The 14425-nt window shown below is 39.4% G+C and overlaps 1 protein-coding gene across 3 annotated transcripts in view; it reads left to right on the forward strand.

The window, feature by feature from the left end:
* Positions 1–6884, forward strand: part of Asb5 (ankyrin repeat and SOCS box containing 5) — a 39443-nt gene extending 32559 nt beyond the window's left edge. For all 3 annotated transcript variants that reach the window (XM_052162444.1, XM_052162445.1, XM_052162446.1), the window contains exons 3-7: positions 1511–1618; positions 2489–2639; positions 2813–2947; positions 6184–6375; positions 6747–6884. In XM_052162444.1, coding sequence (XP_052018404.1) covers positions 1511–1618; positions 2489–2639; positions 2813–2947; positions 6184–6375; positions 6747–6874 — 714 coding nt within the window. In that variant the 3' untranslated portion in view covers positions 6875–6884. The remainder of the gene's footprint in view (positions 1–1510; positions 1619–2488; positions 2640–2812; positions 2948–6183; positions 6376–6746) is intronic.
* Positions 6885–14425: the final 7541 nt, after the last annotated feature.

Below are 14425 nucleotides of genomic sequence, written 5' to 3' on the forward strand. Positions count from 1 at the left end.
AGAGACAGTGTGACTATCTATGCCTGTGCTCCCTGTGTACCCATGTTACAGCTTATGATACTCAGTACTATGTTAGGAAGATGTTGTTGCCTTGAAATGTCATATAACTTTCTCAGTAAAATGATCACCAGTGGACAATGAATTACAAATGATCCTCTAGAGGGCAAAGAAGCTTACATACTAATAATTTTATATGATTTAGCCTCATAATGTAAACTAAATGAGCACAGTGAGTGTTTGTTAAGGTAGAAAATGGAAAGAAATCTCTTATTCTCTACTCAGTGGGAATGGTAATTGCTGCTGTAAAAGTATTTATCCTGTTTAACTCTTATGGGCACTCTAAAACTTAGAAATCAAAGTATTTGTTTATGATTATTCTGAGGGTCACAATTTAAACACAAGTCTAATTTTGAAGACAACCCTATTGTATAACTTAATCTTATCTATTAAGTGAATAACTATTGAGTAATACATTCATAAATCAATTTTCTAAACTCTATTTTCCTCTTCTAGATTAACCACTGATCGTATAATCATAGTCAAAACAAGTTATCCAGTTTATAAAAAGTACTTAATTCTATAAAATGAAAAACCTTAAGAAAACTAACTCTAAAGAAACTGTGTCAGAATCTAGTAATAAAATGCTTGACATTATTAGGTGACAGTGCTATAGAAATCATGGGTTCCTAAGCTTTAATCAGGCTTGTGAATGGTGCATATTAAAATTATTACATATTTATAGGTATGGTGTGCTAAAAAATGTATAAACTGTATAATGATCAAAGGTAGTTAACTTTTCTATTCCATACATTTTAAAATCAATTTTGATTGACATTTAATAATTGTGTATATGTATTGAGTACAGTATAATGTTTCAACCCATGTATTCCCTGTGACAGGGCAAAGCAAAATAATTGATTTTTATCAGTTACTTTTCTCATTACTGAGACCAATTGTCTTACAAGAATCCACTCAGGGGAAAGGTTTGCTCTGACTGACATTGTGACACAGAGGAAGCCGGGTGACTGGGGCTGGGGTGAGGAGCCAGCCAGCCACACAGCTTGTTACATTCACATGCTTCCAAAGCTGAGACCATTGAGCAGAAGCAGCAAGGCTGTAACTCATAAACTTGTCCTGAGTTTTGAAAGGGCCCTCCTTCTGTCAGCTAGACATTTCCTCTAAAAAGCTCAAGGAGAGAACCAGAAGTAAAATGAAAATCAGAATATTAAGTAAGCAATTGACACAAATGCACATGGAGAAAAGCTTTAAAAAGTTGACTTGAAGACAGACTGATGATTAGCTGACATTAAAGAAAGTTCTAGAACATACGTCAGATGACATCACAGTAACCTAACATGTATGCTGTTTGCAAGTAGAAGTGAAGGTTAAGGAGTTTCAACAACTGGCTAGCTCAACTGCTAAACTGGAAACCAGTTAACTAGATGCTTTCATCCTGTAAAGATGTGACATTTACAGGGTGGGTGATGTATACCTTCTTTTCTCACTGTAGGGTTATAATGTAAATGCAGTAACCATAGACCATGTAACTCCACTCCATGAGGCCTGCCTGGGTGACCATGTGGCATGTGCAAGGACTCTCCTGGAAGCTGGAGCTAATGTAAGTTTAAAGAGTAAATTAAATTTCACATCTGTTGACCAACAGAAGCCAAGTTCTTGTTTTTCCCTTTCTCTCATTTCTTCATAGTAGTGTGGAAAACAACAGTGTGTACGAACAGTGCCCTAGAACTGCCACAGCCTCTCAGGACACCCTGCGAAGGAATCCCAGCCATTGTGTAGAGTAGTACACTGGGGCTCCCTAGATTTCCTGCTTCTGTCAATCAAAAGAACAAAAGATGAGCATCTGTATCTTGTATCTTTGCTTGTTTTCTGAAGAAGTCTCCAGAGATAAATTCTCAGAAATAATAGCTTTGATGCATGCCTGTATTCCTTTATCTTTGGAGGCAGGATAATGAGAACTGCAAGATCATCCTATATAGAAAGTTGGAGCTATCTCAGGTGACATGAGATCTTCACACACACACACACACACACACACACACACACACACACACACGCACACACAGAGCCGATATCTCAGAATACAACCAATATTCCATATTTAAACATCTACTAGTAATGTGGCCTGTCATTTCCTTCACCATTACTGGTTTCTGGTTTGGGGTTGTTTTTTTTTAATTGTTGTTTGTTTGACTTCCTGTTGAGTTCGTCTGGATTCTGTCCCTGAATCTTGTTTTTATCCAATGCATTTCAATAGCAGGGTGCCCATTCCTATGACTCTTCTTTCGCGTTCCCGTTTCTGTGTATCTCTTGAAGGTTTAAAGCTTCTTTCCTTGATGCCTATGAAGTAAATACACATTGCCTTACATTCACCCCACAGTTCCCAACCAGCAAATCATAGAACTTTTGGCAGTGCATAAAAAAGTTCCTGATTTTCAAATCTCATTCTCAGATTTTGGGTTTTGTGTAGGCAAACGCGATCACAATAGATGGCGTGACTCCCTTGTTCAACGCATGCTCACAAGGCAGCACAAGCTGTGCAGAGCTCCTTTTGGAGTATGGTGCCAAAGCCCAACTGGAGTCCTGTTTTCCATCTCCAACACATGAGGCTGCCAGTAAAGGTTAGTTATGGGGTGTGGTTGAGTTAGAAACAAAAAAAAAAATCTCTGGATAATGCCTATGCCTATTTGTCTTTCAATGAATTCTACTTCTGTGGGAAGCATGGGTAGGGGAGATATGTATTCAAGAAGAGAGGATCAGCAAAACTAAAGCTGTCTTTCCTTTGCATTGGCAGGTCACCATGAATGTCTCGACATTTTGATAGCCTGGGGCATAGATGTTGACCAAGACATTCCTCACTTGGGGACTCCTCTTTATGTAGCTTGTATGTCACAGCAGTTCCATTGCGTCTGGAAGCTTCTTTATGCTGGTACTTTCCCATTCTATCCATACATGTAGATAATTATCCATTCATCAACTAAGCTTCTTTTAAAAGTCACATCTCATTGCTAAAAGGTTCTTATTATAGGTGTTCTAACTTATGCATATACAGTTTACTAAGGAAACTTAGACTTCATGAGAATCCATCAAAGCTCATAGATGAATATACACTCTCTATGAGCTGCAGCTGAGTAATCAGAACATATTTGTTACATAATTAAGTGGAAAAGCCTTTCTTTGTCATAAATTTAAGATTCCCCAGACTGAATAGAATGTTGCTAAGTATGTAAAAAAAAATCCCACAGAAATTTAGGGATTCTAAGTACTTGAACAACTTTATTACTTACTGTCTTAGTTTGGGTTTTATTGCTGTGAACTGATACTATGACCAAGGCAACTCTTATAAGAACAATATTTAATTGGGGCTAGCTTACAGGTTCAGAGGTTCAGTCCATTGTCATCAAGGCAGGAAAATGGCAGCATCCAGGCAGACATGGTGCAGGAGGAGCTGAGAGGTCTACATCTTCATCTGAAGACTGCTAGCAGAATACTAGTTAAAGCCCATCCCCACAGTGACACACCTACTCCAACAGGGCCACACACCTTCTAATAGTGCCACTCTCTGGGCTAAGCGTATACAAACCATCACACCTACTAACCATAAAATCTTACGGGCTATCCCAGACTTTGTACTTTCTTTCTTGTTACTTGAAAAGGTCAACTGCCTTCTCCACTTATATCAAGTGACAGAGATCCTCAAAGTTTAGCTACTGCTTCATGAGAAATAATCCTAACCCATTCAGACTTTAGTGTCTGTATTAGTCAGGGTTCTCTAAAGTTACAGAACTTATGGAATGCCTTTATATATTAAGGGAATTTATTGTGATTATTTATAGTCTGTACTGCAACTAACACAACAATGGGCAGCTATGGATGGCAAATCAAAAAATCTAGTAGTTGCTCAGTCCCCTGAGGCTAATTTGGTTCAGCTGGTTTTCTGTAGAAGTAGGTTCTAGCAAGTAAGTAAGTACAAGCAGTAGAAGAGTGAATCTTCTTCCAGTGTCCCCAAGTAAGCCTCCAGCAGGAGGTGTGGCCCAAATTAAGGTGTGAACCAACAAGTCTGGATCTGGGACTTGCTTTGTCCCAGGATGACCTTGAACTCAGAGATCGTCTTGCCTCAGTCTCCTGGTATTCAAGGTGTGTACTACCTTCCCTGGGCTTAAGCTTTTCATGGCTATATGCCTCAAGATCTCCAAGTCAAGACGTAGGCTAGAAACCTGTGTTTTTCCAGCCTCAAGGTCTGGATCACAGGTGTGCCCTCCAATTCTGGACTGTAGCTCATTCAGGATATAGTCAGTTTGACAACTAGGAATCGCCACCCCAGTGGTCTACCTGCATTAGAGCTGGGAGCCCCTGTGAGATGATTCGAGCCTCCCCTCATTATCTGTTTTCTCTCAGAATTCCTCTGTCACAGGGTGGATACTTAGAATACACAAGAATTAAACACTAGGCTTTTTATGCTGTTTATTTGACTGCGGCTATCATTTCCTTCTGGTTTATTCAGACATGTAATTTTAGAAGGTCCATTATATGCTACTTACACAATCTTAGCTGACCTAAGGAACACAAAGGCAGGTCCTATAAGCAGGACTGGAATTCACTGTTTTATTCACATTTCACATAGAGGCTTGAACATGAGTTCTGTTACTACTGATAGATTGTTATTCCTAGACAGATTGCCCAGAAATTTACTATAAGCAATACAGTATATGCTTTGTCACCCTTCTTCATTTTGCTAGAAACATTTTTTTCATCATTTTAACATGTTAAAGAACCTTGAAAAATTGCTGTTTGCAATAGTTAATTAGTTGCTATTTTTAGGCACCCTTGCTCTCATAAAATTGATAAATCCCATGAAGTTTATGATTTTTTATGAAAATTTGCCAAGAAACATTTCTCCACTAAACATTTTATATTTGTTTAAAAATACTGAAAACTGTCATTTCTACTGAAAGTTGAAAGGAGCAAGAGCGCTATGGAGAAATTTAAAGTAAAATGAGTCTTGTTTAGTATTTATAATTTTATAAACTATCAGAAACTGAGTCAGAAAAAAATGTATGATTTTGATTAATAGACATTTCTGGTTTCTGACCATTTATATAGTAGACAATGATATTTCTATATTTTTGTAGTATTAAATATTATCTGCTTGTTACATGGGCTTTTGCATGACTCTTACATGCCAACTTGTGCTAAAATAAGTAGGCACTAGAGAATTTTGTTTGTATAGGCTTGTTTTTTTAAGGATTTATTTATTATGTATTGGGCCACTTCAGTCTGCATGCATATGTGCACAGCAGAAGATAGCATCAGACAGGTTTAGGCTGCCATATGGGTGCTGAAAATTGAACTCTGTTCCTTTGGAGAAACAATGAGTGCTCTAACCACTGAGCAATCTCTCCAGGCTAATGTCTTTTAATGACGTTTTCACAAGTTTGACTTTTTATGAAAATATCATTGAAGTGTTTTCCCACTACAGAGGTTTATTGTCTTTACGTGTTTACTAGCTGAAACTGCACAGGCAAAAACTGACAGGCACATGAGTTTTCAAAGAGACCCATGAGGTCTCATGCCTTAAATGGAAAAAAAAAATGAAAGTCATAGTATTTCAAATAACTTTAAGAGCTATTATCATGATGAAAAATAAAATATGTATGAACTTAATCGTGTTCTTAGGCTGGTTGGATGACTCAGTGTATAAAGACACTTGCCTTGTAAGCCTTGTGATCTGAGTTTTATCCCTGGAGACCATGTGAAGATAAAGGGAGAGAACTGACTCTTTGAAGTTGTCCCCTGGCCAAAACATGCACACTGTGACCAACCCCCCATTCACATACACCTTAAGCACACACATAAACAGTAATGATAAATAAGGCTCTTTCAAAATTATAAATCTCTTTTCTTCTGACATCTGGGAAGATGTCAGAAAAAATAGGCAGAAAAATACTTGAAAATAATAACTAATGTATATACTGCATCTCCAGAGGTAACAAGTATAAAATGTATATCTGGAGTATTTGTGAAATATATATTATTAAGAAAACACTCATTATCAGTAAAGGTCCTTCATGTGCCCTGCTCCACCCTGTCTTCCATCTTTTCCCTACAGAGGTAACTCCTCGTGTACTGACTGTCTTTTCATCATTCCTCCGTGTTCCCATACAGGTGCCGATGTGCACAGAGGCAAGTACTGGGACACGCCCCTGCATGCCGCTGCTCAGCAGCCCAGTACCGAAGTTGTGAACTTACTGCTAGAATTTGGAGCGGACATCCACGCCAAGAACACAGAACTTTTGCGGCCTGTCGACTTGGCTACATCTAACAGTGCTGTAGAAAGAGTACTTCTTCAACATGAAGGTAGAGAGAACATATGGGTGTAGTGGGAAATAACTATAAAAGTACTACTTCCTCCACCAGGCCTCTTCACCTGGTCCTGGCGGGTAACTAAATCCAAGTCCTCTATAAGAGCAGCAAGTGCTCTTAAGTACAGAACCACCTCTCCAATACTGTGATGCTTTCATGCTTTAAAGAACTTGTATGGGACATTTCTCACTCGTAAGATCTCATTAAATATATCTCAAGCTTTCTTAAGTAAAGGCAATATAATAATAAAAGACATTTGTCATCAGCCAAATTTAATTCTAATTTTTTTTGCTTTTAGTTACCATATCTTACCATGTGTAAGCACTAATTTTGTTTTTAATAAATATGTTCATTTCTCCTTGTAGCTACTCCAAGCTCTCTTTGCCAACTGTGCCGACTTTGCATCCGCAACTACATAGGAAGACAAAGGTTTCATCTTATCCCTCAGCTCCAGTTACCGACATTGCTGCAGAATTTCTTACAATATCGATAACATAGTAAATAGTTTCACATTCTTGAGAAATCAAAATTTTCTATTTTGTTTTCTTTTTAAAATATAGAATGATAAGGGTGATGATACATATAAGTTCACCCAGGAAAGCCGTAAAATCTCAGTGGATTTTCATCTGAAGAATACTCATTGGTACTGTTTATCAATTTTTACAGTCTTTGGATTATGTTTAAAATATCTATACCATCTCAGCATTCTCAGTGTATCTTCTTGATTTAGGGGAAAGATGGGAATTTATTCATTTTATGTTTTTTTTAATTATAGAGTAGAAACAAAATTGCATACTTTTGCTAAAATTTTAGTTTAATTATAAATTTCATTCTGTGTTACATTTTGAAGGATCTGTATTCTCAAAAAATTGGTTAACTGTAATTTCAGCTACTGTCCTTGGTGTTTGTAATATTGTCAAAAATTAGAGCAATTAATATGCTTTTTGAAATAAAGATGACTTATGCACTTGCTATTGTAATGATCAATTCATAAAAGAAATATAATCTCTCCTCTTCTGCAGAGAGGTCTCAAATCTACTTTCACATACTAAGTTTCATTATAGACTAAAAGTTAGAAGGCCTTACAGTTAGTTCTGCCCTCATACAGACAGATGTGGGAAGCTAAACACCTGTGAGGGCTCTTTGGAAACTTGCTCAAAAGAAATTTCTGAAGGAATATCTAAAGAGCTTTTCTTATTTGTTGCAGGGTTTTCCCTGTCCAATCACATTAGGGCAGTGGAAGACCTGTGATTGGACAGGAACAGGAGGCAGAGCTAGGAGTTGTGGGGACAGAGAGTTGTCCCAGAGGGTTAAGAAGAACCATGACCACAGATGTGGACCCACGTGGCAATTACCAGCCACAAGTAGCTAAGTTTTCACAAGGTTAGAAACATTGGCATAAGGCTTTCAGCATTATCAATTGACTATGAAATTACAGTATTGGCATCTTGCAAATTGCAATATTATTGATACATAAATATTATTGGTTTATTAAGCATTAAGAGTCTTGATTTCTACTAGGTGATTAGGATAAGATGACAGATCGTGTGGTATGTGGGGGGTTGTATGGAAGTGAGAGGTAATCGGGACCCCAGCCGGAGAGATGGCCCTGCAGAGGCTGGAGAGTTGGTGGATGGATTTTTTTAATATTCCCTGCAACAATGTTACTGTAATCTTCTCCTAGTTCAAACACTGTCAGAACCTATCAATAACACACTGAAGAAAATGGACTATATGCCTCAGTGATAAAGGCCTGAGTTACATTCTCGAACTATCAATTCATACAGTAAGAGAGAGTTCCACAATAACTGTCTCAGAAGAGTGTGTGCCAGGGCCCCCTAACTCCTGAGAGTCTGCACTTTAAGTGACTGGGTCATTCCCTTGAGAAATGTATTCCTTGACTTCAGTCTTTGAGATAGGGCCAATGATCAAGGAAGCAGACAAATGCATTTCATATCCCCATTCTCTTGTTTGACACCAGGAGGAAGAGGGTTTTCTTTCCATATACAATTACATATTGTAATGTACTGGAAGGAGGTTAGAAGAGGCATGTTAACATTCCCTAAAAGAAAAATGGCATACATGTGTCTTTGATTGATGAGAGATTTATGACTATACCACAGTACCACCTATAGAAAAGCAACATCAGAAAAGACTGATGAAAAATTATTTGTGTAAACTACAGGTCTGCACAGGTCTCTAAAGATGGATATACCTATAACCACACTGAAAGCTTTAGTTATTTCTTGAAAGAGTAATTTTTTAAGCTAATTGTTCATGGAAATGTAGTTTTATAGATAAAGTGCACTGAGCGTATTCTAAGCAGAGGAAGCAGAGTAGCCACATGGTGTTTGGAAGTCTGCATCTTTTGCCTTTAATATTATGAACCTTCTTTGATGTGAAGATCCTTTTGATATGAACATATTCCAGCCCCATAGCATCTCTATAACACTTGCTTTGCTGACATACTCAAGACTTGCAGGGGACAGCTGCTGGCCTGTTAACACTTGGAGAGTAGATTTCACAGAACTACTTGCTTCTCAGAGTCAGACATCCTCCCTGGAAAAAGTGGAGCAGAAGTAAGAAGGTTTGGATTAACTAAGTTATCCAAATGGTTGCTTCCCCAAAGAAAGTGAAAGATTACTGAATTGGCTGAATTAGGCCAAATTTCACTTGGGAAAGAGAAATTTGAGATAACAAAAAAAAATAAATTATTTCTCTTTAGGGTAGACTTTTTACAAACATGTGCACGCAGTTTGTCTAAGTTTTACTCCCAATATATGGTTTCTATAGGTCAAAATTATTTTAAAATATATTTGAGCCCTAAAGTTACTTGTAAGAGCATCCTTTCACAGGGGTCTCCTAAGACGATCAAAGAACACAGATATTTACACTATTATTAATAAAAGCAGCAAAATTACAGTTGTGAAGTAGCAATAAAAATTTTTATTGTTCAGGGATCACCACAACACAAGGAATTATATCAAAGGGTCACAGCATTAGGAAGGTTGAGAACCTCTGTCTTAAATCCTTCCTTGGAAAATTACCTTGAGAAAATGAAACTATACTTGCTTTAGAGAGGTAAAGGGGACTGTATAGTTGTTGAAACTGTTAGAAGCATCCCTCTTCTCCCTGCACACATCTCTGCTATGAGACTGTCTCTTTACTGTGACTTGTGTTTGGATGGGTCTAGTTTCTTGCCACGACTAAGAAATACCACTGCAAACTTCCACTTCTGTTTTCATGTGAAGAACTTGAGACCATGGAGGGAGGAAGCCTAGTTTGGACTACTGGAAAATGAGACAGTTGGTTTTGTAACAGCCAATACCAAAACCATGTGAGTGTGGTGTATTCAGTAATTTTTTTTTTGAGACAAGATTTATCTGTGTAATCCTGGCTATCCTGGAACTCACTCTGTAGTCCAGGCTGGTCTTGAACACATAAATCAGCCTGCCTCTGCCTCCCAAGTGCTGGGATTATAGGCGTGTGCCTCCATGCCCAACTATTATTCAGTAATTTTCTATTGCTTTGATATAACTCCCTGACCAATGTAACCAATAGAAAAGGGCTTATTTGGGCTTATGGTTCTAAGACAATAGTTCTTAACCTTCCTAATGCTGTGACCCTTTAGTAATTCTGCTACTGCTATGAATCATAATGTAAATGTTTTTGGAAATGGAGGGTTGCCAAAGGGGTCATGAACCCCTTATCTCTATAGAACCCCTGTTCTATAGAGATAAGACTCCATCACTATAGTATATCAGTCATATAGTATATCAGGCAGGCAGCATGGTAATTGTAGCAGCAAACAGAGTTCACATCTTGAACCACAATCATAAATTAGAGATAGAGCACTGAGGATGATCATAGGCTTTGACACCTCAAAGACGATCCAATGATATACAATGGCCATCCAGTGATATACATTCTTCAGTAAGGCTATGCATAGGTCTCTAAATCTTCCAAACAGAGACATACACTGGGAACCAAATGTTCAAGTGCATGGACCTATGGGAGGCATCCTCACTAAAACAACTACATGTGGCCATCTTAGGCCATGATGCCCAGGTGCAGTAGACAAAGACCTTAAGCCATATTAGCGACTTTAAGCTGAGCCAACAAACAGTTGAGTCCAGCCCACATGCTGCTCCAGAAGAGTGTATAAAAGAAATGCATTCTTATGTGAGTTAACCAATAACTGTAAAAATAATTTTATTATATAGCAGCAGATGCCAATAAGATAGAAATATCTCACGCCAGGGTTTTATGAGGACTTTCATCTTATTTCTTCTCTTCACTTCTCTGTTACTACCTTTCCTTGTAAGAAATTGTGAGGAACTTTTACAAGTGCATGTGGGCTACAGAGTACCTGCTGCTGCTTAATGACAGAAAATTAAATGCTCTGTCTCTGCAACTCTTTGCTCTGCCTCCCTTTTCCATGTCCAATAACAGGCCTCCTCTGCACTAATGTAATTCAACAGGGAAAATCCTGTGACATATATCCTCCATCTCCCCACCCCCATGACAACCTCAGAGAATAGATGACCCAGTAGGGCCCTTCTGCACCTTCCTAGATAACTGTGTTTAGCTAGTTTTATGTCAACTTAATGCAAGCTAAAATCGTTTGGGAAGAGGGAAACTTAATTGAGAAGACAATCCCCCCAGTTTGGTCTATAGGCAAGGGTGTGTGATTGCCTTGATGACTGATGTAGGAGGTCCAAGCTCACTATGGGCAGTGCCATCCCCTAGGCTGGTAGTCCCAGGTGCTATAATAAAAGAGGCTGAGCATGGAACGACACCAAGCCCGTAAGCATCACTTCTGCACGGCCTCTGCATCAGTTCCTGTCTCCAGGTTTGTAGTGGCTATTCCTGGTTGTCAACTTGACAATATCTGGAATGAACTACAGTCTAGAATTGGAAGGCTCACCTATGATCCTAATTTGGAGGCTCAGAGATATAAGTTTCTGACCTGGATCTTGGCATGGAGACCTTGAAGCATAGTGACTAAGACAAGGAGATCTCTGAGTTCAAGATCATTTGGGATTAAAGGCATGGATGCACACACCTTTAATCTGGGCCACACCCTCTGCTGGAGACCCACTTGCCAATAATCTGGGCCACACCCTCTGTTGGAGACCTACAGCCTTTAATCTGGGCTACACCCTCTGCTGGAGATATATAAGGAAGAAGGAAGATTCTCTCTCACTCTTCCTTGCCTGCTTGCCTCGTGGGACTGAGAAACTGCTAGATCCTTGGACTTCCAGCCACAGCTGCTGCTGACCATTGTTGGAGAGTTGGACTATAGACTCTAAGTCATCAACAAATTCCCTAACTATATAGAGACTGCCCATATGTTCTGTGACTGTAGAGAACCCAAACTAATACAAGGTTCCTGTACTGTTTTTGTTTCTACCCTGACTTCCATTAGTAATGGAGTCAGATATGGAACTGTAAATTGATATAGGCATTTTTTCCCCAAGTTGCTTTGGGCCATGATGTTTTATTATGGCAATAATAAAACTAATAAGAAACCCCCAACTAAGACAATCAATTCCTGAATATAAAAATTGCTTCTTAAACCATGGCACAAAGCACAAACAAAATGTCAATGTTAGGCCACAAAGACTTTTTAGTTTGTAAGGCTTATTTAGGATCACACAACTTAATAAACTGAAAGGACAATATAAACCCTATTTGTCTCCATTTTAAGGACCAGGCCTGATTTAAAAAAAATCCATAAATCACCAACTTCAGGTATAGACCATGAGTCCCAGAAATTAAGTCATAAGACACCAACTCTAGAAACAGACTATAAAATCCAGAACAGAATCAGAAAACACCCTCCCAAAGAACAGCCTGGGGATAAGCACAAAAATGGGGAAATAATCTAATCTCAGAATGAGCCATCTGCACTGGATAGCCATATTTCATCACATTACTGAAGACTCATAGGAATGTAGACCACCGATCACCTGTGACCCCTTAGCACTCACCAGTGAAATTTTAGATTACTTAATCCTTCTAGAGATTTTGCCCAGTTCCCTATAAGAAGGCCTGCATGCCTTTGTCTTGGGTCACCATTTCAAAGAATGGTTGGCCTCTACATGCTGGTAGTTTCTGAAGAATAAGCTTTTGCATATTATCTGAATCTGGGGTCTTCCTTCATCAATTTTGGGCCCTTACAAAACTACTTTTCTTATATTTTAACTTTAGTGATATGTATTATAAAGCCTTTATGTCTGGCTTTAAATGAAATGTGTAGTAAAGCCTTTCTGTCTGGCTTTGAGTGAAATGTTTCAGCAAAGCCTTTCTATTTTGGGGGGCAATCAATAGAGGATAAGAAATTGTTATGAGACTGTTTGAATCTTGAAGGTCTCTCTGGAAGGTCTGCACTTGGTGCTAGGTGAGAGCTTGCGCGGCACTAACCTTGGTCCTGAGACACTCCTAGCAAACCTGGAGTCCTTACTTTGGATTACAGCTAGACATGGCCAAAAGGGACTGAGATTTGTGTGGGTTTTCTGCTCTCATTCGCAGCAAGGGCAAGATAACTTTGACAGCTGGAACCTTTCCCACCTCCAATTAATCTTGTATGATGTTTGAATGAATAAAGTAACTGGAGTGAGGTAGCTGCGTGTCAGTCTTCCCAGAGAGGCTATAAGGCTTAGGACCTTGGTATGCTTCTCTCTCTACTGCGGCACCTATGACCAACACAAATCAGTATTTAACTTTAGGTAATCAGAGTCCAGAGTTGGGGTAATCTATCCTCACGCACACTGTATCACCTGGTTAGGAAGGTGTACCCTTGTTTTCTCTATTGTTAATTGCTATGCTAGAGGTGCCAGTGTTGTGGATGGGCCTGGTGATGTTTTGTGAACCAATCCCCTAATGAATAAAGGAGCCAGTTACTGAGCAAGTAGGCGGGACTTCTGGGTTGGAGAGGGGAAGAGAGGAAGCAGGAAAGAGTTTGGTCCTTTTGGTTGTGGAAAGTGTTTGGATAGGACATAGCTACTAAAGTCTCTCTCTTTCAATGGCGGAACCCTCAGGATTCATTACCGGAGGATTTAGATTTAATAAGACGTACAAGATTAGGAATTTAGTTGTTGGGCCCAATGACTGAGTTACCCTCGTTTCTGAACTAAGTTTGGGTTGAGTTTTCATTCACACAACAGCTCAACTGGGAAAGTGTGGTTTTGCCTGATGTGCACCACAAAGGCCATTGGGGGGTTTGAAGCATGGGGCTGGTGTGGTAGTGACCTGCCAGTAGGCACTTAGTGAGCTGGGTGGAGACATTTCAGGAGCTCCAGGCCAAGGAGTTTCCAAAAGACAAAACAGGTTGGCCATTGCCTGCCAGGCGGCTGGGGCAAAGAATTGCCTGCACAAGCACAGGAATGGGCCGGTTCATTTTTTTTAATATTTCCTGCAACATGCCAGGATATATGTTTGTAGCTACCTCACCTGCCTAAAAAGCTGGGTAAGCCATCTGGGTGGGAGAAGAATCTCTTCCACTATGCTAATAGCTTTTTTTGTCTGAGAAAGAAGTGTGGCCTTTGAGGAATAAAGAGCTGGTGGCTGGAGATGGGGTGGAGAGAGGAAGAGAAAGGCAGGGAGATGGAAGCAGCAAGGCACAGGTTAGAGAGGCAGAGCAGAGAGAGAGAGCCCCATGGAAAGACCCAGTGGCAGGGAAGTTGGGTTGAGTGTGGTGGGCTAGAAAACTGCCCCAGAAAACAGGCCAGCAGCCTTAGGCTTTACAGATATCTCAGATCTACAGATATATTATTAGACGCCCCCAAGCCACCAGAAGCCCAAGATCCAATAGTTTAGCTTTGGTCACTCTACAGCACTTGATTCACTGTTTCTAAAAACACAATTGGAACTCTGTATAGTTAAAAAAAAAAAAAAAAGAAAGAAAGCTATTTATTCGCATTGAGTTTTCATTTGTAAACTGACATTATAGTTTCCTCCACTTGGAGATGACTTGCCATTTGGTGCAACACAGGCAAAAAAACACAACCCACGGGGAACTGTGAGAGAGGCTTCAGGAAAA

The sequence above is a fragment of the Apodemus sylvaticus genome, chromosome 18 (assembly GCF_947179515.1).
Source record: "Apodemus sylvaticus chromosome 18, mApoSyl1.1, whole genome shotgun sequence".
In the NCBI taxonomy this organism is placed as follows: domain Eukaryota; kingdom Metazoa; phylum Chordata; class Mammalia; order Rodentia; family Muridae; genus Apodemus; species Apodemus sylvaticus.